Source organism: Microplitis demolitor, chromosome 2, assembly GCF_026212275.2.
Source record: "Microplitis demolitor isolate Queensland-Clemson2020A chromosome 2, iyMicDemo2.1a, whole genome shotgun sequence".
Classification (NCBI taxonomy): Eukaryota; Metazoa; Arthropoda; class Insecta; order Hymenoptera; family Braconidae; genus Microplitis; species Microplitis demolitor.
Window position 1 is genome coordinate 4,349,261 of NC_068546.1, and position 22,690 is coordinate 4,371,950.

Here is a 22,690-nt window from a genome sequence, read left to right on the forward strand (position 1 = left end):
GTGTCATGCCCGTGTTGTGTTTGGATAAATCCCGAATCACATTTAATTGACCGGAACTGATAAGAGTCACGGTCACGTCAAAATAGAATCTAAAAATTATAAGGGCTCCTATTGAAAGCGTAATTAGTATTGTGACAGGTATGAAGTAATTAACGCCGCAAAGCAAGCAAAGATTAGAGTTGTGGAATTAAATAAACACCAAGTTATATGTCTTTACTTTTATTCTGTAGCTATTTGTTTTTTTGACTTATTCTACATAACCTCAATGCAAACGCAACCCGCACTCTATTCGATTCTACCCCTCATCGAGCTGATAGGTTTTTACAAAGCATTGCTTACGTAATGCCATATTTCATATCTTCAAAATCCAACTATGTTTCAACAACCGACCTAGAATGAAAAGTGATATTAAAAGAAACATATTTCTTTTTGATAGTTTTGCTTAACATATTGCAGCTCAACAAATACCGACATCATCAAAATAAGTCAATAAGGATGATGAAATTTGAAGTCAGCTAAATTATTATTTTGTTTTAACTTTAATTCTTCGAATTGTCGATTTTTGACCTACATATTAACGCTCGGTAAATATAATATTAAAACGTGACTAATGACATGTATTATTGTTTTTGAACTAAAAGTTCTCATCACCGACAAAGGAAAAACCAGTGCTCGTTTACCGATAAGGTTTATCAAAATATACAATACAATACCAATTTAATATAGTGGAAACCTAAAACATGCAAACCTTCTCAATAAGACAATTTATAGATAAATTGAGAAAAATATAGATAGCCCGAACTGGGAATCGAACCCAGACCATGTCGGTATCGCGCCGAGTGCTCTACCAGTTGAGCTATCCGGCACTATACTATATTCCGTTCAATTTTATCTATAACTTATTGAGCCACACCGTCCATCGTACGGTATTAACACCAATTTAATATAGTGGAAACCTAAAACATGCAAACCTTCTCAATAAGACAATTTATAGATAAATTGAGAAAAATATAGATAGCCCGAACTGGGAATCGAACCCAGACCATGTCGGTATCGCGCCGAGTGCTCTACCAGTTGAGCTATCCGGCACTATACTATATTCCGTTCAATTTTATCTATAACTTATTGAGCCACACCGTCCATCGTACGGTATTAACACCAATTTAATATAGTGGAAACCTAAAACATGCAAACCTTCTCAATAAGACAATTTATAGATAAATTGAGAAAAATATAGATAGCCCGAACTGGGAATCGAACCCAGACCATGTCGGTATCGCGCCGAGTGCTCTACCAGTTGAGCTATCCGGCACTATACTATATTCCGTTCAATTTTATCTATAACTTATTGAGCCACACCGTCCATCGTACGGTATTAATACCAATTTAATATAGTGGAAACCTAAAACATGCAAACCTTCTCAATAAGACAATTTATAGATAAATTGAGAAAAATATAGATAGCCCGAACTGGGAATCGAACCCAGACCATGTCGGTATCGCGCCGAGTGCTCTACCAGTTGAGCTATCCGGCACTATACTATATTCCGTTCAATTTTATCTATAACTTATTGAGCCACACCGTCCATCGTACGGTATTAACACCAATTTAATATAGTGGAAACCTAAAACATGCAAACCAATATACAATACCTAAAAGTATACTAAATACGAGCTTGTTCCCTGGTGATTGCACCCCACACCATTAACCGTAATGCCTGATGATTTCATACAAACTGATAAGAGCCATGTATAAATAGCCTGACGAATTAAATTACTCCAGAGTGGCATGTACATTGACACTGGCATCATGTCGAACAACATTTTCCTGTTTGCATTTTTCGCTCTCGTCGGCTTGACACGTAAGTACAAATAATATGTGTGATAAATATATCTTTATTATTTAACAATATTTTAGGTATAGAGATGAGCACAAACTATTTTAATTTTTTTGTTTCAAGGGATTGAAGCAATGCCTACTAAAGGAAGTGAAGGGACCTGGGACGTGGATTACGAAGATCAAGAACACACAGGCATTACATGCAGAGAAAACGAGCATTACAACAGCACGCGGATAGAGTGTGAAGATGAGTGCAACGATCGTAATAACAAACTATGCTACCGGGTAAGATATTTTTTGTACTGCTATTACGACTAATCAAGTATGCGTACGTTTCTCTCAAGTAATTTCCAAAAACAAGTCCATAGAGATCAAAGTATTAAAAATTAGATAAACATAAGGTCATTAATCTTCACTTCATATACAATACCTATTATAGTCTTACCTTAATTTTATTTTCTAACTTATTTCTTTGTTACAGTTCCAGCAATTCTGTTGGTGCAACGAGGGTTACATACGAAATTCATCACACATTTGTGTAAAACTTGAAGATTGCCTTAAGGACGAAGAACAGAAATCAGAGACTTTAGCATCCAGTGCCAACAATGATTCTTCAAAACGGCTTGAAGATGATCTAAAATTATTCTCACATGATTCGGTTTCACATACCTCTTTAGAACCTGAAACGCAAGCACAGAAGTTTAACGGAATAATCGATCAAGAAACTCTTGATTTGGTGTTTGGAAAACCTGAAAACTCTTCGGCTGATAATAAACCCTTAGAAACTAAAACGCAAGCACAGAAGTTTAACGGAATAATCAATGAAGAAACTCTTGATTTGGTGTTTGGAAAACCTGAAAACTCTTGGGCTGAAAATAAACCCTTAGAAACTAAAACGCAAGCACAGAAGTTTAACGGAATAATCAATGAAGAAACTCTTGATTTGGTGTTTGGAAAACCTGAAAACTCTTGGGCTGAAAATAAACCCTTAGAAACTGAAACGCAAGCACAGAAGTTTAACGGAATAATCAATGAAGAAACTCTTGATTTGGTGTTTGGAAAACCTGAAAACTCTTGGGCTGAAAATAAACCCTTAGAAACTAAAACGCAAGCACAGAAGTTTAACGGAATAATCAATGAAGAAACTCTTGATTTGGTGTTTGGAAAACCTGAAAACTCTTGGGCTGAAAATAAACCCTTAGAAACTAAAACGCAAGCACAGAAGTTTAACGGAATAATCGATCAGTATACGAGAAGTATAGTCTTCGTTTTTTAAAACATATAGAAGAGAGAAAACTTTTGTTTAGTTTTAATGAGAACGTAAATAGGCAAGATAAGCTGGTACCGCTGACGTCAGTCCAAACCACCAGTAGGCATCGTTATCATTTAAACCTATACCGTAAACGAATAACAGGATAACCGCACATGTTTTTATGCACATTGAATGCCTAAATAAAGGATCGAATACAGAAAATTAAAATTAATGTTAGCTGCTGTTTATACTATAAAAGTAAGACTGTATGCGTGATTGAAGTCGCATAATCGAATCCATATATAATAATATTTACCATAACTACACTTATTAGCAACTCAGTGTTGACTACGAGCATACTGCAGCATGTTGTTAAACAGGATTCCTACTTTTTCTGGTTATTGCAACCATTATTTGCGGTATAAGGCCTTTTTTTTTTAAAGAAAATAAATGATGAAATAAAATAAATAATCATTATCGATCATTACTTTGTTTGATTGTCCTTTATTCGGTATTTTAAAGATGAAAAATCCGGGGATCTCAAGTTTTCTAACAGAAGGTCCACTGTCAATAAATCATTTGACAGAATAAAATAGTTCTACGTCTATTTTTGAGGATTTAAAGCCTAGTCATCCAACAAAATCTCTTATGGTAAACACCCACCCAAATACACACACATGCATACACACATTAATTTTATGGATCTCAAAGGTCATAATTATTCAGCTGCATTGGACAATAGGTCCTTGGTCACTAGTCTATTCAATAGATATTACAGTAAATCATTACGCTAGCAGAAAGTGGTCAAAGCGTTTAAGCATTACATTAACTTCTCATTTCGTAGCAAATTTGCTAGTAGTCAACTCACTTGCACATAAAACGCCTAACACCAACAATTAGAACTTATTAATAATCCGTAATTACTAGCGCATGCGTCATTAACGTCTCGATATGGGATCCCCGCATAACCGGGTTTGCCTTAGTAACATTCATTTATTCCTCTGTGTGGACGTCAAGCTCATCATAACATGTTACTAAACGGAAATATATTGTTTTTCTTATTCGCTGCTATTGATATTACATGTAAGTATAAATAGATCATGTGTGTAACAATAGTATACAACATACCAAGGAAAAAAAGTGGGACATTCCGATCCGAGTGTGTAATTGCCTACCTGTACCAATAGAGAGAGTATTGTGTTTTTTACCAGATCTGCACTTGGAAGTTTAAATGCTTGCCTTTGTTAAATAGGACAAGAATCTAAACATCCAGTGCTTCTATGGTGAACAATGAATTGACTTCTTTATATTCCTAGTGGAGGTTTAACTAAATAGATAATATTTAACATTACTGTTGTTTTTTCTTAAGTTATTGGCGCGCTACCGGCTGAATCTGGTCAAAATGGAGTGACGAATCAATTTGGACCCACAGGGGTACCACTGCAGACAGTTTCTCAACTTCACTATCTACTGTGTGGAAAATATGCAGTTTTAAATAAAACTATGCGAGCTCTGGAAGTTCGTTGCTACGACAACAAGCCAGATCCCGAATACAAGGTAAAACTCTTTATTTTCCTTAACTATTGTTGCCACCAACTCACATCGACCTATTAATTATTAATTCGGAAATAAAGTTGTATAGCTGCGTGGTAACAAATAAATTCTATTGTCATTATAACCTTGAAGCGGAAAGCGATAAAAGTAAACTATTGACGCCTCGTGGCGCCCGTTATATATTTTCATACATCGTACGTTATAAATTGTCATGTTTTCCAGCTTTCTCCGCCTGATTGTGGATGCTTAGATGGTTACATGCGGAATTCAGCCAACGTTTGCATTAAAGCTTCAGACTGCGTTCCAGTGCCCAATGGATCCAGTTCCTCAAGAAGTGAATCAGTGGGCAAAGGCATTGTATTTATTATTTGCAGCGGAGTCGTTGGTATCAGTTACATTATGTCATATATCGTGAACATGTATGCTATTGTGTATGTCTTTCGTTCTCAGTTATCTGCTAAAAATTGGATGGTTAAATAAATTAAATAAGTATCAACTATTACTATTTTGTTTAATTTTCCATTATCTAGTATTTTAGAGATAAAAAGTCAGAAGAATCCAAACTGTCTAACAAAAAAATCTCTGTAAAATAATAATTTATAGAGCAGAATAAAGTTCTATGTCTAATATACGAGTTAACGAATACTCTGTATGCAAGTAAAACCTATTGACTACAGAAAAAAAAGGATTTTTTTCTATCGATACTCAAATTAGCCGTGTAAACAACTCTAACTACAAAACTGTCACTATATACAAAGTGAGATTGACATTAGGGGAGATGAACATACAGTAACACCGCTACCATACGATACCACGAAGATTTTTGATTCGCAGTCTTATACAAGTTACATTAGCAGTATCTTTCACCGATGATCTTTCGGGTTTAAAATTGCAATACTCTGGCGCTAGCTTCTGGATCAAAATATGAAGCAATATTGCACAATTCATATGCAAGATATGTGTTACTAATTTCTTACAGCGAATTTTAGTTAATTTTGAACACTATGACGCAATAATATTGTAAGCAAATCTTACGCAAGCATTGCTTAATATTGTCACTAAGGAACTAGTCCGAAATGTCAAAAATGTCAATTGACGATTCACGACGATTTAAAACTATCAAAAACTTAATCGTTTTAAATTCTCTCGAATCGTTAGTTGACGATTCACCACGATTAAAAACGATTAAAAATTTAATCGTTTTTAATCTTCTTTAATAATCAATTGACGATTCACGACGATTTAAAACGATTAAAAATTTAATCGTTTTTAATCATCAATTGACGATTCATGACGATTTGTGACGATTAAAACAGTTTTAATCGTCACAAATCGTTTTGTTTAATCAGGGTAATTTGAACCAGTGACTCAAATTAGTGTTATCATAATACCTATATCCTGCCGGGACGTTGATAGCGGCTAACATTAGTTCTCGGTATGAGTTTTCGAAGTCATGTTTTCCTGGTTTGGTATCCATTAGGTAGTGTGAGTCAGATAAATAGTAATAGTTATACTACTTTAGTTCTGACCAAGTGTCCCTGCTAAATCCATGCGACTGAAATCTTTGAAAGCAAAAGACAACAGGGTCACTGCAGCCAGCTACCCTAGCGGCAGTTTCTTCAACCAATGAATCCGTGTTTCTGTGATTAACTATCAGCATTTTCCTAATCTTGGCAGTGTCTGAGTACTTAAATAATTTAGAGTTTAAATGAGGGTGTGAAGAATAATACGAATACGTTAATATGCAAAATTATTGTTTATTAGTAATTTATCAGTCCGTTAATTAGTCCAATTTCCATTTATATGTTACGCTCTACATGCCGATGATTGTTTCAGAGAACTCCAAGTTTTCAGATACATTGGGACAGTCTTCAACTTTGATGCAAGTATCTGATTTATCTCTAACGTACCCCTTTTCACACCAGCATACTGTTGTAAACTGTAACAAAAAAAAACAAATAGCTACAGAATAAAAGTAAAGACATATAACTTGGTGTTTATTTAATTCCACAACTCTAAACTTTGCTTGCTTTGCGGCGTTAATTACTTCATACCTGTCACAATACTAATTACGCTTTCAATAGGAGCCCTTATAATTTTTAGATTCTATTTTGACGTGACCGTGACTCTTATCAGTTCCGGTCAATTAAATGTGATTCGGGATTTATCCAAACACAACACGGGCATGACACTGTTTTAATTTTTATCAGTATTTAAAATATTTCTTACTTTAAAGCAGAATGTTGGGTTGTGATCATCACAGCGCTCTTCACACCCACGCCGCATGGAGTCGTAGGCCTCGTTTTCACCACAAAAGCCATCTTTCCAAGAGTCACTGTTGATGGGCGAAGTTTCGATCCCTTAAAAAAATAAAAAAATAATATTAATACCTATTTCACTAGCTAATATCTAGATGGTGGTGTTGAATAAAAAAATATTACACATATTGGATATACATATATTATTTATACTTACCAATAAAGGCGATGCAAGCGACGAGCAGAACAAGTGCGAACTTTTCTGACATCATGTGGCCTTTAGTATTAACTTCTTTCCTACGATAAAGTTAATTAACGACTATAACTTAGATTAATATTGCAACTGGTTATATAGGCACAACAATTAATTTTGATGACGTAAAAGAGTTACTCAACTATTTTTCTATCTAGCTGTATGCCTAAATATGAACTCTAGTTTGTCATAATTTCAATATTTTCATAATATTTTTCAACGTTTATCGGGCGTACATTCCGATGCGGTTTTCCTGTTTTCAGGTTTGCGTTAGAATTTAAATCTTTAATAATATTTATTATTGATTTTGAATGATGCAATAAACTTCTGCGTTCCCTACCTACTTTACGTCGTGTTTGAAATACAGATATCTTTTCTTTTTTTTGAAAAAGCTTTTGTGGTGAAAACGAGGCCTACGACTCCATGCGGCGTGGGTGTGAAGAGCGCTGTGATGATCACAACCCGACATTCTGCTTTAAAGTAAGAAATATTTTAAATACTGATAAAAATTAAAACAGTGTCATGCCCGTGTTGTGTTTGGATAAATCCCGAATCACATTTAATTGACCGGAACTGATAAGAGTCACGGTCACGTCAAAATAGAATCTAAAAATTATAAGGGCTCCTATTGAAAGCGTAATTAGTATTGTGACAGGTATGAAGTAATTAACGCCGCAAAGCAAGCAAAGATTAGAGTTGTGGAATTAAATAAACACCAAGTTATATGTCTTTACTTTTATTCTGTAGCTATTTGTTTTTTTTTGTTACAGTTTACAACAGTATGCTGGTGTGAAAAGGGGTACGTTAGAGATAAATCAGATACTTGCATCAAAGTTGAAGACTGTCCCAATGTATCTGAAAACTTGGAGTTCTCTGAAACAATCATCGGCATGTAGAGCGTAACATATAAATGGAAATTGGACTAATTAACGGACTGATAAATTACTAATAAACAATAATTTTGCATATTAACGTATTCGTATTATTCTTCACACCCTCATTTAAACTCTAAATTATTTAAGTACTCAGACACTGCCAAGATTAGGAAAATGCTGATAGTTAATCACAGAAACACGGATTCATTGGTTGAAGAAACTGCCGCTAGGGTAGCTGGCTGCAGTGACCCTGTTGTCTTTTGCTTTCAAAGATTCCAGTCGCATGGATTTAGCAGGGACACTTGGTCAGAACTAAAGTAGTATAACTATTACTATTTATCTGACTCACACTACCTAATGGATACCAAACCAGGAAAACATGACTTCGAAAACTCATACCGAGAACTAATGTTAGCCGCTATCAGCGTCCCGGCAGGATATAGGTATTATGATAACACTAATTTGAGTCACTGGTTCAAATTACCCTGATTAAACAAAACGATTTGTGACGATTAAAACTGTTTTAATCGTCACAAATCGTCATGAATCGTCAATTGATGATTAAAAACGATTAAATTTTTAATCGTTTTAAATCGTCGTGAATCGTCAATTGATTATTAAAGAAGATTAAAAACGATTAAATTTTTAATCGTTTTTAATCGTGGTGAATCGTCAACTAACGATTCGAGAGAATTTAAAACGATTAAGTTTTTGATAGTTTTAAATCGTCGTGAATCGTCAATTGACGATTCGACAGGATTAAAAAAGATTAAAAATTTAATCGTTTTTTATCTTCTTTAATAATTAATAGACGATTCGTGACGATTAAAAATTTCAAGTCGTCATGAATCGTTTTTAATCTTTATTCGGAACCAGAAATTACAATATTATTTTACGATTAAAGACGATTCATGACGATTTAAAATTTCAAATCGTCATGAATCGTTTTTAATCTTCCATCAGAACCAGAAATTATAATATTATTTTACGATTAAAGATGATTCATGACGATTAAAAATTTCAAATCGTCATGAATCGTTTTTAATCGTAAAATAATATTGTAATTTCTGGTTCCGATTGAAGATTAAAAACGATTCATGACGATTAAAAATTTTAATCGTCATGAATCGTTTTAAATCGTAAAATAATAAATCGTCTTTTGACGATTTAGGACGATTAAATCTGAAACTCCATGACGATTATGACGATTAAAGACGATTAATTAAATCGTTTTGTTTAATCAGGGTAAATTAACCGAAATGTAATAATCGGTTATTGGAACAGGATAGCAGATCAGAGTGGAACGCATTTTCTAACTAAATATAAAGTAGGTTTCAAAGTAAAGCATTAAAGGTTCTACTGACAGCGACTTGATACTCGGATATAGACATTTTTTTTTAAAAAGCCGAGCTGAAAATTACTATTATTAATATATATTGCTATGTATATAACCGTTTAATGATTAATCATTTGTGGTGGCACACAAAAAACCCAAACACACGGAACTGATAAGAGGTAATATTGACGTCTGGTCAAGTTAGGCATGATGTTATTACTCACCATTTCCAGTTGATAACACTGACCGTTTCTAGGCCGAGTAAATGATAGTCCTTATATATGTACATTTAACAGTCATTAATTTAGAAGTAACATAACTTAATTGTAAAATTGTCTCAACTATAATTACTTTACTTTACACAGTATAACTTCGAAAAATACTTGTCACTAATACTATTGCACGACTCATGATGCGAAGCATCTATGCGAATTGCATAATAATGTCAATTCGCTCTTTATAAGACAGACGAATACATGCTGTTTTTTTTAATAAATACGTCACAAAAAGATCCATTTGGTCTGCAGATAGGTAAATATTTACCAGATCATCTTTGAAGACACAATAAAAATTATTTGAATAATAGGCTGCATACAATAAACAAATAACAATAACAATAACAATTGTTATTTATAGAACCGTTTAATAATGAATCATTACTGGCGACATACAAGAAAAACCCAAACAATATGGATCTGATGAGAGGTTATAGGTCTGGTCAAGCTAAACAAAATATTATAACTCATCATTGGCGGTTGATAGTATTGACTGTTTCCAGGCCTAGTAAATGATTTAGAAATAATAATTAAATAGACTATACTAGTAGCATTTATAGCTCGAAATGCCTGTCAGAGTTTCAAAATGATGTTTCATTTGATTCCAACTTGACGGTTTTTTCAAGTGATTCTTAGAGCCTAACTTTAGCCGCAATACTAATTGAAACAACTTTTTTCTTATGTATTCGTTGTTTTTTACTAATGCGCATCATTATAAACGACTTGAGTAATTGCGTTAATTAACTTTTATCATTTATATTCTACTTAAATATCAACTCTTATTTACATTGGTGCCTATGGATTAAAGCCGAATGCTAATAGACGTCTTTAGTTATATTTGAATGAGTAAATTAACGTTTCAAACGATTTAAAGTTGTGATTTCATTGGGTCTAGTAACATGATTAAGCTAGTATTGCTTACTTATTTATGCGTTATTCTAATAGCTTTTTAAATTATAAATCTAAATAATATTTGAATGGGTATTGTTATCGCTGTGTTAAAAACGCGTGGAATCGAAACAATAACAGAATAATAATTTTTTATAGTTTTATTCTTATTATCAGTTACATCACGGGGAAGAATATATATATATATATATATATATATATATATATATATATATATATATATATATACCCCCCCTAAACTGTGTCTCTAATAAAAGCATGAAAAAAAATATTAAATAATTATTTGACCAAAGTTATCAAGTCTAATATCATAATGTCGTAGTATATAAATCAATTTCTTATTCTTTTGTCTAGAAACTTTAAGACAGATATAAAAGAACAGCATAAAAGCACATAAGTGGTGTCATAATATTGCCAGCTAAGCAGAAAATGATTCATTCGAATTGGAACAGAATAACCAACATATCCAAGTTATCATTGCTAACCAATTGAATGAGCTAATTAGTCATTGAATACAATGATTGGTAACATAGTATCAACGATAATCGTTGGAAGTGCTGGAATAGTGGTGAGGATTAGGAAGTATAAGACAGAATTATTATGAGATGAGCGTCTGCTCTGTTTGGATTTTTGAGAGTGACTGTACAATAATGAGTAAGTGTAATCAATGCCCTATGGACTGAGGTTTTGTATGTCCTATACATTATGTACGAGAGAAAATGATGTTTGCATATGTGTCATCGTTCTCAACAATAACTAATCGAAACATATTGAATGATGATATATTACCTATCCTTTGCTTTTAAATAATAATTATCAAATTTAAGAATGAACGAGAATTTTAACACACTAATAATGCCCGAAGCAAGTTTTCATTCAAAATATCGTATGTTATATGTAGAAATTAGTATAGTGCAAACTTTTAAAATGAAAACACTGAAATATATCTCAGATTAAAAACTTTAATTTATTTTAAATTCTAAATTAATATTTGTGATTACTCACCGAAATTATTAATTAGATAGACTTACCATGCGTCCTAAATATTGATAATAAATAACAAACAATTAACAACTGCCCCAAATAATGAATGATAATACATGGCAACTTAAAGGCATTTCTTCTCATTTTTTAAATCAGATTAAGCTAAACAATTAATCAGTGTAAAAATTAGTGAGCAGGCCTAGTGCAATCTTATTGTTTTGCTGATACCGACATAAAAAAATACACAGAAAGAAAATTATAGGAAGTATTCCTATGTATTATGAGAATGGTTCCCATAATGGTATAGGAATTGTACCCATACTATTATAGGAATGGTTCCTATATTTTATAAGAACCATCCCTATATCATTATGGGAACCATTCCCATAATATTATAGGAACAGTTCCTATAATATTATAGGAATGGTTCCCATATCATTATGGGAATGGTTCCCATAATATTATAAGAATGGTTCCCCTAAGAGTACAGGGATGGTTCCTATAAAATATAGGAACCATTCCTATAATAGTATGGGTACAATTCCTATAATAGTATGGGTACAATTCCTATACCATTATGGGAACCATTCCCATAATACATGGGAACACTTCCTATAATTTTTTTCCCGTGAAGAAGTAATTTTCACACTTTTCTTTGAATTAATATTTTCACGATAGCATGGGAATCATTCCCATAATATTATAAGAACCATTCCTAGAAATTATAGGAACCATTCCTATAATATTATAGGAATGGTTTCTCTAATTTCTAGGAAAGATTTCTATAATTTATTGGAATCGTTCCTATATATTATGGGAGTGATTCCCATAGTATTATAGGAAGTATTCCCATAAATTATAGGAACTATTCTTATAATTATGGGTAACATTCCCATAATTATAGGAACTGCTCCCATAATTTATGATCGTCATTCCTATACTGATATAGGATGAAATTTCACAAAATTATAGGAACCATTCCTACAATTTTCTTTCCGTGTAATAACAGTAATGGTAATATGGAAGATATCCCTATAATGTGGGTCAAATTTCTTTTAAATATCGTTGTATTCTCTTTTTTCTTTAGTAAAACTTACCATGTTGATAAAGCAAAATTTTCTATGTCAACAAAGGAATTTCCCCAAGCAAAATGAGAAAAATTCCCATATTTTCACTGATTCAATTTTAGAGAATAAGTATTAATAAACTTTTTAAAAATTATCGCTTACAATATTTACATATAATAAAGAAAAGAAAGAACGATAAATGACATTTTAGTTTTTCTAATAAATATAATTAATATGTAATATATAAAAATACAAAAAAATTGGTTAGTAATTTAACGTAGTTATTTATAAAAAAAATAAAATACTGGTTGATAACATGGGATATGATTATATACAAAAAGTAAGTCAGTACTTTAAAAAACTCGAGTTAAAAGACGCGTTTAGCTGGATTTCCTGATTAGTTTTCCATGTGATAAGTTCCTTTTCAAAGTTCGATTGGTTCTTGGACTTGATGGAACTGAGCCATCTATTGAATAACGGCCGCTTGTGATTTTCATTACTGAAAGGTTTTTTATTCTCGACCATCAATCGGTAATATCGAATAATGGTGTGCACTCCAATCCACAAAATTGATATAATTGAGCCAAGAATTTTCCATACGTCAGAAATATTTTGCGAATGCAAACTGAGTTCTTTTCTCAATCCTTGTTTCCGTGAGTCAAAAGAAAGGAATCTTGGTATTATTGAGTCATAATTGAAATTACAGTAGGGATCCAATACGAAAAAAGTCCATATTATCAATACAAAACTGAATGAAAGTGGTATATTCCAGCCTAATCTTGATCGGAAATCGAATCCTCGTAGAATACGTAGTCCGCCTTTGTCATCTGGAAATATTTGATAATGACAATTTTAAAATTAGAAAGAAAACAATAGACTCAAGTAAAATGGCGGCAAAAAGTTACGAGTTTCAGTATACAGTCACGGTCTTACAAATTTGAATTCATGTATAATTTAAACTGAAGCTATTTTACCAACATTTCTTCCATTTGCGTATGTATAATTTAATAACTCACCTTCTACATTACTGAGAACAGATAACAATATTTGAGTCAACAAAACTAAAACAACAAAAGAAAGACTTCCATCTGGAATAGATATTACTCTTCCCAAATCAACTATAGTTCCATTGTAATTAACAATTTTCTGTTGCGTGTTTTCAATAAGAGTTATATTATGCTGTTTGAATGAATCTACAAAATGTAGTACAATATCTACAGGATTATCACCAGTTATGTATAAAATAGTAAATGAACTGACTAAAAAGACGGTAATCCTCCACTGTGAAGCTAATGCATCTGTATAATGTCGTACAGGATAAAGTTGTTCACGTGCTGTATTGAAAGTACGAATATAACCTAAATGAAAAGAACACACATTATTATTATTATTATTATCATCAGTTGTGTATAATGACCCGCATGGAAAAGCTAATATATACACTGAGAAAAAAAAGTACTACTTTCGAAACAAGAATTTCTTGGTTCAAGAAATCCGTTCAAAATATTTATTTTATTATTATTAATTATCAATTTCTTGAGAAAAGAGCATCAAATTTATTTTTGTTATTATATGAATTTGATATTATATTATGAGTAAACAAAAGAATAGCTTTACTTGAATTAAATAAAAATTATTTCCTTCAATTCTACGAATTCTTGAGACAAAATTATATATTCTTGAAAGTTATCAAGAATATATGTTCTTGTATCAAGTAAATGTTCTTAACAAAAGTATTTTTTTTCTCAGTGTAGTGTTAAAAGTATATAGAAAAATATATGGTGAATATGTGATAAATATATAGCGGCAAAAATATCTATACGGAAAAATATATGTTTTTTACACATATTGGATTATATATTTATAATAATATATTTACCCATATATAATGTTTTGTATTTTTCCATATATATTATCTCATATAATGCTCAACATATTCTTGCCATATAAGTATAATATAATAAACTTGATATATACTTTCATATATTTTGATCCATATAATTAGTGGTATATGGTCTCTATATAATTGATTATATATGAGAGAATTTATATGGTTAAAAATATATGGTTCGCAGTAGATTGGAATTATATTTTGCCAATATATTAAAACTTATATTTTTCGCTATATATTAAAAATTTTATTTTTTCATTATCCTTTTCCGATTTCTACACAATTCCACAAAAAAAAGTCAAGTTTATTATTTGTTTTCTTTTCATGGACCTTACATTTACTGAATAACTAACGCAATAACCTAAGAAAAGTAAAAAAAGTGCCATATAATTTACAATATACTGGAAACCATATATTTTGCAGTATACTGAAAAACATATATAAAAATACAAAAAATACTATATATTAATTAATATACTACTTTCAATATAATATATCAATATAAAGAAAGTTATATTAAAATATATATGTGAAACATACATAAAAAATTCATATATTGATAAATATATTGGTAATATATTCTAGCAATATATTTTTATTTAATATATTATCATATATTAATACGGCAAAAATATTAGTATTATTTTATACATTGTACAATATATCACATTATAATATTAATATATTTTATCATATATGTTTTCACATATAGAGCTTTTTCATGCGGGGAGGCTTTCCATTCCAAAATCGACAGTCACTATTACTATTCAAAATGGCCTGCCTCATTCGTGATCAAATTATTTATTTTTATTATTATAGTTACCAGTAGGACTGAGTATAGAATAAGAAACATCCTGCCAAAATCCAAAAAATATGAAACTAGATGACAGAATGATAATCCAAAAACTATTATCATAAATAGTGCTGTCATGTAACGAAAACACAATATTCTCGATAGCTAAATTTGCTAAAATAATAACATCTCCAACAATAAACACAATGTTATTTTTAGCGTTTCTTCTGTCAGAAAATCTCGATATCAGATTGAGCAGTCCCATGTCAAATACGAACCAAACACACAGCAACCAAAATCGCATAATATCAATTTCCGGTAGGATAACAAAAATCATCAATGTTATTCCAATCACATGAAAAGTTTCGGGAACTAGCACTGATAATAATTGAAGTCTTGATGGTTGTTCTTTTGATTTGTAGAAACATACAAATGAGTTTATCATCTCGGGAACAATGAAAGCAATCATCAAACACGAGATCCACATAATTCGTTCACTTTTAGATTGAACAAGAAAATATTTCTTCATTTCATTTCTGTTGGAATTTTTAATACAGTGCACTGTGTGATTAGGCTCCAATTGTGATGTCATAGATAGCAAAGTGGATCTAGATACAAGACAGCTTATGAAAAATAATGTTCTGTACGAAAATAATGCCAACACTGATAACAACTTGGTTAATTTTCTTTTTAACCTTCTCACTGACGACGGAATACTAGGCAAGCTGTTGAATGATTTATTCATTTTATCCACGAAGCTTAGACTGTAAAAAAAAAATTACCGTAATTAGATGAATTTTTGAATCCAACAATGGTTTTGTTTAAATAATTACCTATTAAAGTCATCATTCGTCAATGGAAGCTTGTCATTGTCCGAGAAATCGTCATCATTTTTTAGATCCGAGTACATATCGTCAATTTTTTTATCCTCAGGCAGCGTTTTATATATACTTAGTCTGAAAAATTATAAATAGTTATGAAAAATAACTTTTAAAATATATCAATTTTATATTTTTTTATCGAATTATTCGAAATTATTGCTGAAATGGAATGAATAATAAATGGAAAATAAGACCAGTCAATTTCATTGAAATCAATATGATATTTTATGAAATGTATGTCTTGATTAATTTTTGTTTGATGAAAACAGAAAATTTTACTGAAAAATGGAAATTAAAAAAATGTAACCATGTCAGGGCAGCTGCCCGAAATACAAGGATCAAATATTCCCATATATGGAGCATAAATAGATTATACGTGGTTTTATATTTTCCATACGTGATTAATATATGTTCCATGTATGAACTATATGTATTGCGTATATGGATCATATATGTTTCAATTATAATTTATATATGGTCTATATGTTCTAAATATGAATCGTATACTCTGATGATATATATTTTATATATGAAACATATATGGATCCGTATATGACTCATACATGAAATATATATCATCTATAAATAAATCATGTATGCTTTTTGAAACCTTAATCTTTCAGTTAAAAAATAAGATATAAAATAGATTTTAGAAAATAATTAAAATATAAAAATATATATATACCCCCCCCCCCCCATTGTAACTAATAAAAGATTAAAGATTTTTAAAAATTTTGTATGCAGTCAAATTTATAATAACAAATATGACAACGTTGTTTCCATTGCGCTAACCGCGATACTCATCAAATACATTTTCAATTAATTTTCATCCAAGTTACATTACTACGACAATATCTTCTTAAGTCATTGAAAAGTCTTAAAGCTTTCTAAATAATGATAAAAAATATTGAACAAATTTTGTTGACATAAACTACGATTATAATTATAACAATGAAAGGAACAAAAAATCAAAATGTCCCTCAGTCGGCCCTTATAGGATCTACAATATTGCAAGATTTGAAGTACCTATTAATGGAAAATAAATTATTGATAGCTGATGTGTTGTCAAATTTTGAGATAACGCTAAATTGTTATTCGTTATCACGAAAAATCCATTTCGCAAGGATAATGCCCTGTTAATTATTATTAGTGAGTTGCAGTATACGGTCTCTGTAGAGACCTTTTACACCTTTGTCTTCAATTGTCTTTTCCTATTATTAGACCCAAAAACAAAACCAAAGAACTTAGAAGATTTCTGTCTCGAATTATTTATTAGGATTACGCAATAGGCATGAATTAAAAAAAAATCTTTAAATTAGAGATTTCGAGCCTCAAATTGCTTTTTTTAATTCTTCCCATACATTTTGATGCCCTAATTTTTTTTACCTAACGCCTTACTTTTTTTTACAGTCAGAGCGGTCATTCTATACTGTACTGCATATGCCTGTGTTAAGCATGTAAACGAACCCACCACAATGACCAGAAAAACCCTAGAAAACCTGGTCGAGTAAAGGCAACCCCTTTGTGGTGACTTCCCGAAGCATTGGACCCGAGATGTACTGAAAAAAATCTTGTTCTTGCGGAGATTTGAATCCATGTACCCGACGTCTAAAGCGCCAAATAATCTCTCACGGCTGGCGCCCGAGACTGCTCGGCGACGGCGTTCCAGTTCAATACCCTATTAGTTGAAAATAACCCTACACAAGCTGTTTTATTTATGTAACCTTCTACAAATCAGTCAACGTTCCGTAATATTTTCTTTTAACCAACCACATATGGTCCATAAATTAATTATAAACTCCAAAAGCTATTAAACCTTTAAGACAACTTTTTTTTTACCTCACGTATTAGCGTTCTAAGTTAATTAATTTAGAGCAATAATCTGATCTACCATAACTTAAATCCGGCAATAAGTATTAGTAATGCAAATTTAAAAAAAAATTACACCCGTTTTGTCATCGTTCATTTCAATGTAAACAAAATAATAATAGAAGTTAATAATAGAAGCGATTTATTATATGCGTCTTGCGATAAACATGTGAGTAAGACGTCGATCTAGATTCTTGGACTCACTCCATCTTAGTATCAATTTACCAGTTTTTTAATTGCAGCAAAAAATTGTGCAGTGGGTTGACCGCTGAGAGGTCATAATAAAAACATCACCTGCTTTATCCCGTAACTACCGAATTTTCTAGGCCAAATTGGAGGACAAAAATTTGTTTATCCATTTATCCCAATTATGTCAAAAAGATAAAACATTATTTTAAATAATAAGTGAACAATGGTTATTAGTAAGTTTATTTTGACAAAAAATATATATGTTGTTAAAGATTCTTATAGAGTAATTAATTACTAAGACTACGGAAAAAAATTGTGGTGCCTAAAAACCATAATATTGGGGTAAAACAATGTAGTAGCGGGTAGTCCAGAATGAAGTAAAAGGTATATTATACGCAGCTCTAACTACTAAATATTCTAGTAAACATGATAACTGTAGTTGGCGTCACTACATGTGTAGTCCCAGTTATTTCAAATGAGTAAAAGCATTTCTTTACACCAATTTGAAGTAATTTTAACAACAGCTGCAGCAGCCACGATTTTTTCCGGGCAATAGACCAATCTTATAATAAACATATTTAAATTTCTTAGAATAATCGAAAACACAAAGAGTTAAGATACAAACAACATAGCATAATTATAGCATGAAATATTCAGTTACCTAATTACATGGTTAATTTACAAAACATTTACACTAGACACAGATGAGCAACAAAACTTACATGAAATCATATGAAAACCAGAAAACAAATACTTAACAGACTAAAAAACTAGTTACGTCACTTTACAATCAAGCATCAGAACACATTTTCACTCATCACTAAATAATCTGGTCTCTTAAAATTTTGGAACTTCATACCGTGCTCGTTACTCTTCTTCTGATAAATCAGCACCTGATGGATGCATAATTTTGTACCACTTCTTCTGCTCCATCAGTGCGTTATTAATTTTCTTTTCAATACGTTCAATGGCAATATCATGGGGTGTCTTCTGAGCATAATTGAGAGCTGTTTTGTTGATTGAGGGCTGCTTGCACAACCATTTAACTAATTTATAGTTGTTGGAATGCACAGCAAGGTGCAAAGGTGTGTTGCCACCTTTCCTTTCCTGGCCATTGATGTCGGCACCCATTTCTAAGAGTACTTTTAATTTCTTGATGGCATTTACTTTGTCTTCACAGACGACAATATGAACACACTGTCTCTGACTGAAATTGTAATCTAATAATAGATGTCGATTGTCGTCATTAATAACCTCTTTCAAGGCTATTAAGTCAATGACGTCTCCTTGACGACTAAAGTAGTGCGCTAAATTATCTCCTCTATCGTTTAAACAGCCGTTCAATACAATTTTGAATCCAGACTTTGCTAACATGTTGCTAATTAAAGTTGCGTTATGGGTCAATATACAGTAGTAGATACCGTATTGAGAACACTGGCTCAAATGACTCGTTGGTCAGTTATTGTTCCATTAAATATCCCTCAGCAGCAAGTTATCACCCAATGCGGATTATTATTATAAAGTTCACAGATCAAATATTATCACTGAAATACATTTGGGGTCTGGCAAATGGTATCAATGTTGACGTCATGCGTAAGATTTGAACTGTCCACTCATGTTGTTTGTTATTAGTTGACGTTAAATAAGATAATAGGTAACTGAGCATTTAACACTTACAAAAATTAAATTGATATGCCTTCATTACTTTCACTTGAAGTTTCGTCAGATTCGTCAATATCGATAGGATCGTCACAAACTGCGCCGTTGACCCTCAAAATCTCCATCATTCTTGCATTCTGACGTTCATATGCAATATGATAGGCCGTTTTGTAAAGGAAGTTTATCGCTCCAAGTTCAACACCGGGTTTCTTACACAGCCATTCGGCCAATTGGTAATTTTCAGTACCTGCAGCAATGTGAAGCAACGTATTACCAAACTTCAGTTCCCGTGAATTTATATCTGCACCCAACATCACCAGTAGTTCAATTTTCATCACGGCATTAGAAACGTCGTACTCCGCAGCAATATGAGTACACTGTCTTCCCTCGTGATCGTACTGGAACAATAGATCTAGGTTTCGAAGAATGACAGGCGCCATATCCACCAGCTCGTTCATATTCCCCGCGCGGCAGATATAGTGGAAAGTATGTCCTTCTTGGTTGACTAATTCTACGTAGTCTATACCATTCCGAAAATGTTCATTCTCCGCCATCGCTACTTTGTTGCACACTTGCGAACTAGAAAACCGTCTGCAATCTTATGAGAGCCAACCGTAACTGATAATCCTAAAATTATTTATAAAAACAAATATCATACATTTGATTATTTTTCTTATTATCCCGATGTTTTTAAGCTTTCATATATGCTTTCGATCTGAGATTTGTTAGTTACTCATAAAAAGACAAATATATAGCCGATATAACATATTATAACAGATTAATCACAGCCAAGAGTTGTAAAAATAAATTCTTATAGGGGAGGGTGGGCAGAGCAGCCCCTTGATGCCGAGACGGCCCTGAAATTCTGATCAAAAAAAAAAATTTAATATACTAATCCATTTTTCGACTGATTTTCTAAAGCTGAAGCAAACTTAGCTACTAACAACATTCAATAATAATAATTTATTTTTCAATTGATAAAATTTTTTAAATAATACAAAATAATATGTAATCTAAAAAATCAAAAAACACGTTTTTTGGGTTCAAAATAATGACAAATAAGAAATATAGAATTGCTTTTTTTTATTAAATAACAATTAGTAATTAAGCTAATCGAGAGAACGATCTATTACACCTTAAAAAATTGTTTTTGAGCAATATGAACTAAAAATAGTTGTCAAGGGAAAAAAATATATTCTTGATGATGAAAACAATTTAAAAAAAAAAATAAGTGTCCATAAATTTGTTCGAAATACGACAAAAGTGAAGTGACCTGATGGTTGAAAGCCACAAAAAAAAATAATTGGCTTAGGAGGGCCGCTCTGCCCCACCCTCCCCTACTTTGATACAGTCATAAAGAATATGTTTCATGTGTCGTTAGCGTGCACCTAATATTACATTTTCAACAGATAGTGGTTAGGTCATTTTTTTTATTCCGCCATTAAATCGCTCATTTTACTACGTATCTGGAATCATATGATACCCTTTACATATCTTTATGTCAACACTTGGTAATAAAAATGCAGTTATTTCTTATCTTAATGTAAATATTAGCGGCAATTTTTTCTGTTATAATTTATTTGCTAAACACTGTACAATATCGTTCGCTAGGCGATGGCTATAAAAACCTATTACTGATTTCCATTCATGCCCTCAAGTATCATCAAGGTTACGATGGAGCGTACGTCAGCACTGAGTTGTAAACGCCCACGTTAAAAAATTTTTTATTCATATCATTGTTTATAAAAGATAACCATAAATTGTTACGATAGGTTATGTAGATCACTATGTCTAGTCGCAATAGTCTATGAGTAATGTGTATAAAAAGCAACGAAAGATAACGCTAAACTGATCTACAGCAATAAACAACGGGGTAACGACCGTCACATGTTTTCGGTAATATTAATGCGCGCCAACGCGTTGTATAGAATTTATTAAAGTATATATTGTTTTGCTCAACGTTCAACGAACTCTTGTCATTATAATATGAATTCAAGGTTACGAAGCTAGATATTTATGCGCGATAGTTTAAACAGGTGATTAATAATGGATTCCACAGCTCATTTTTTGTGCGTGGAGTAGGTCAAAAGCGCTCTAATGGACTACAGTTTATATGTTGAGGTTGGTTTAGCTTTTAGTGATTTTTCGTTTGTTTAATACTGAGGTCTACTAACGTAGATATGAAAGGCGACAAAACGAAATTTATCAAATATAACCTACGCTATGATGAAATCCTACATAGGTCATGTTTGAGAACGATACCTTACTAATTAAACCTTTAGCATCGGGCGTCTCGGTATATAAGCTGCGCTCAACCTAGTTTAGCACCGGCCCACCTGAACATTGAGTAGAGTTTCAAGTTCAAACGCCAAAGGATCAATGCATTTGAGGCTTATAATTTGTGATATAGTAAACCCTTTCCCGGTTGAGCCCCTACTCTTAATTTGAATTGTACGTCTTTGTCATAATGAAAGAGCGCTAGCCTGCTTAGTAAAAAAGGATCAAGAGAAATAGCAGAAGGAGGTACATGTATGCACTTCTACGATTAAACCGTTACTCAAACAGCCTTACTAAGAACTGTGATTAGTTTTATACCCAAACAGCTTACAACGATACTCCTCGAGATGAAATACCAAGAAAGGGTTAACCCATTTGGGCTTGAGTCTCGAAGTATATCAGTGGTCGTCAAGTGGGAAGAGCGCGAATCAAAAAGTGTCGTGGATTTTTATGCATTCAATGTAAGAGTAGTAGTGTAACTTTACGCCCTTTCTCACTTCTTTCAACCCTTCTTTGTGTCCAGCAACA

At 32.1% G+C, this 22,690-nt stretch overlaps 5 protein-coding genes across 5 annotated transcripts; 1 reads left to right on the plus strand and 4 right to left on the minus strand.

The window, feature by feature from the left end:
* Nucleotides 1-1,302: 1,302 nt before the first annotated feature.
* On the plus strand, nucleotides 1,303-3,576 carry LOC128668990 (uncharacterized). Its single transcript, XM_053742877.1, has 3 exons — nucleotides 1,303-1,862; nucleotides 1,962-2,125; nucleotides 2,322-3,576. The coding sequence occupies exons 1-3, from the start codon at nucleotides 1,790-1,792 to the stop codon at nucleotides 3,114-3,116; spliced, it is 1,032 nt and encodes a 343-aa protein (XP_053598852.1). The 5' UTR covers nucleotides 1,303-1,789; the 3' UTR covers nucleotides 3,117-3,576.
* A 91-nt stretch (nucleotides 3,577-3,667) lies between these two features.
* LOC128668991 (serine protease inhibitor swm-1-like) lies at nucleotides 3,668-7,410 on the minus strand. Its single transcript, XM_053742878.1, has 3 exons — nucleotides 7,122-7,410; nucleotides 6,876-7,006; nucleotides 3,668-6,585 (listed from the first exon to the last, which is right to left on the minus strand). Exons 1-3 carry the CDS (start codon nucleotides 7,174-7,176, stop codon nucleotides 6,460-6,462), a joined length of 312 nt encoding a protein of 103 aa, XP_053598853.1. The 5' UTR covers nucleotides 7,177-7,410; the 3' UTR covers nucleotides 3,668-6,459.
* A 5,469-nt stretch (nucleotides 7,411-12,879) lies between these two features.
* On the minus strand, nucleotides 12,880-16,331 carry LOC128669013 (uncharacterized). Its single transcript, XM_053743070.1, has 4 exons — nucleotides 16,121-16,331; nucleotides 15,318-16,051; nucleotides 13,620-13,961; nucleotides 12,880-13,430 (listed from the first exon to the last, which is right to left on the minus strand). Exons 1-4 carry the CDS (start codon nucleotides 16,195-16,197, stop codon nucleotides 12,949-12,951), a joined length of 1,635 nt encoding a protein of 544 aa, XP_053599045.1. The 5' UTR covers nucleotides 16,198-16,331; the 3' UTR covers nucleotides 12,880-12,948.
* A 2,101-nt stretch (nucleotides 16,332-18,432) lies between these two features.
* LOC103579106 (NF-kappa-B inhibitor cactus) lies at nucleotides 18,433-19,613 on the minus strand. Its single transcript, NM_001414762.1, has one exon. The coding sequence runs from the start codon at nucleotides 19,598-19,600 to the stop codon at nucleotides 19,094-19,096; it is 507 nt and encodes a 168-aa protein (NP_001401691.1). The 5' UTR covers nucleotides 19,601-19,613; the 3' UTR covers nucleotides 18,433-19,093.
* Nucleotides 19,614-19,884: 271 nt separating this feature from the next.
* Nucleotides 19,885-20,728, minus strand: LOC103579105 (uncharacterized). The gene has a single exon (NM_001414761.1). The coding sequence runs from the start codon at nucleotides 20,437-20,439 to the stop codon at nucleotides 19,909-19,911; it is 531 nt and encodes a 176-aa protein (NP_001401690.1). The 5' UTR covers nucleotides 20,440-20,728; the 3' UTR covers nucleotides 19,885-19,908.
* Nucleotides 20,729-22,690: the final 1,962 nt, after the last annotated feature.

Coding starts and splice junctions, on each gene's coding strand:
- LOC128668990 (XM_053742877.1), top strand. CDS start 1,790: ATGTACATTGACACTGGCATCATGTCGAACAACATTTTCCTGTTTGCA. Junction 1,863..1,961: donor CGCTCTCGTCGGCTTGACAC/GTAAGTACAAAT, acceptor TTTTGTTTCAAG/GGATTGAAGCAATGCCTACT. Junction 2,126..2,321: donor ATAACAAACTATGCTACCGG/GTAAGATATTTT, acceptor TCTTTGTTACAG/TTCCAGCAATTCTGTTGGTG.
- LOC128668991 (XM_053742878.1), bottom strand. CDS start 7,176: ATGATGTCAGAAAAGTTCGCACTTGTTCTGCTCGTCGCTTGCATCGCC. Junction 7,007..7,121: donor CGCTTGCATCGCCTTTATTG/GTAAGTATAAAT, acceptor TATTTTTTTAAG/GGATCGAAACTTCGCCCATC. Junction 6,586..6,875: donor ACCCAACATTCTGCTTTAAA/GTAAGAAATATT, acceptor TTTTTGTTACAG/TTTACAACAGTATGCTGGTG.
- LOC128669013 (XM_053743070.1), bottom strand. CDS start 16,197: ATGTACTCGGATCTAAAAAATGATGACGATTTCTCGGACAATGACAAG. Junction 13,962..15,317: donor TTCTATACTCAGTCCTACTG/GTAACTATAATA, acceptor CTTTTCATTTAG/GTTATATTCGTACTTTCAAT. Junction 13,431..13,619: donor TGTTCTCAGTAATGTAGAAG/GTGAGTTATTAA, acceptor AAATATTTCCAG/ATGACAAAGGCGGACTACGT.
- LOC103579106 (NM_001414762.1), bottom strand. CDS start 19,600: ATGTTAGCAAAGTCTGGATTCAAAATTGTATTGAACGGCTGTTTAAAC.
- LOC103579105 (NM_001414761.1), bottom strand. CDS start 20,439: ATGGCGGAGAATGAACATTTTCGGAATGGTATAGACTACGTAGAATTA.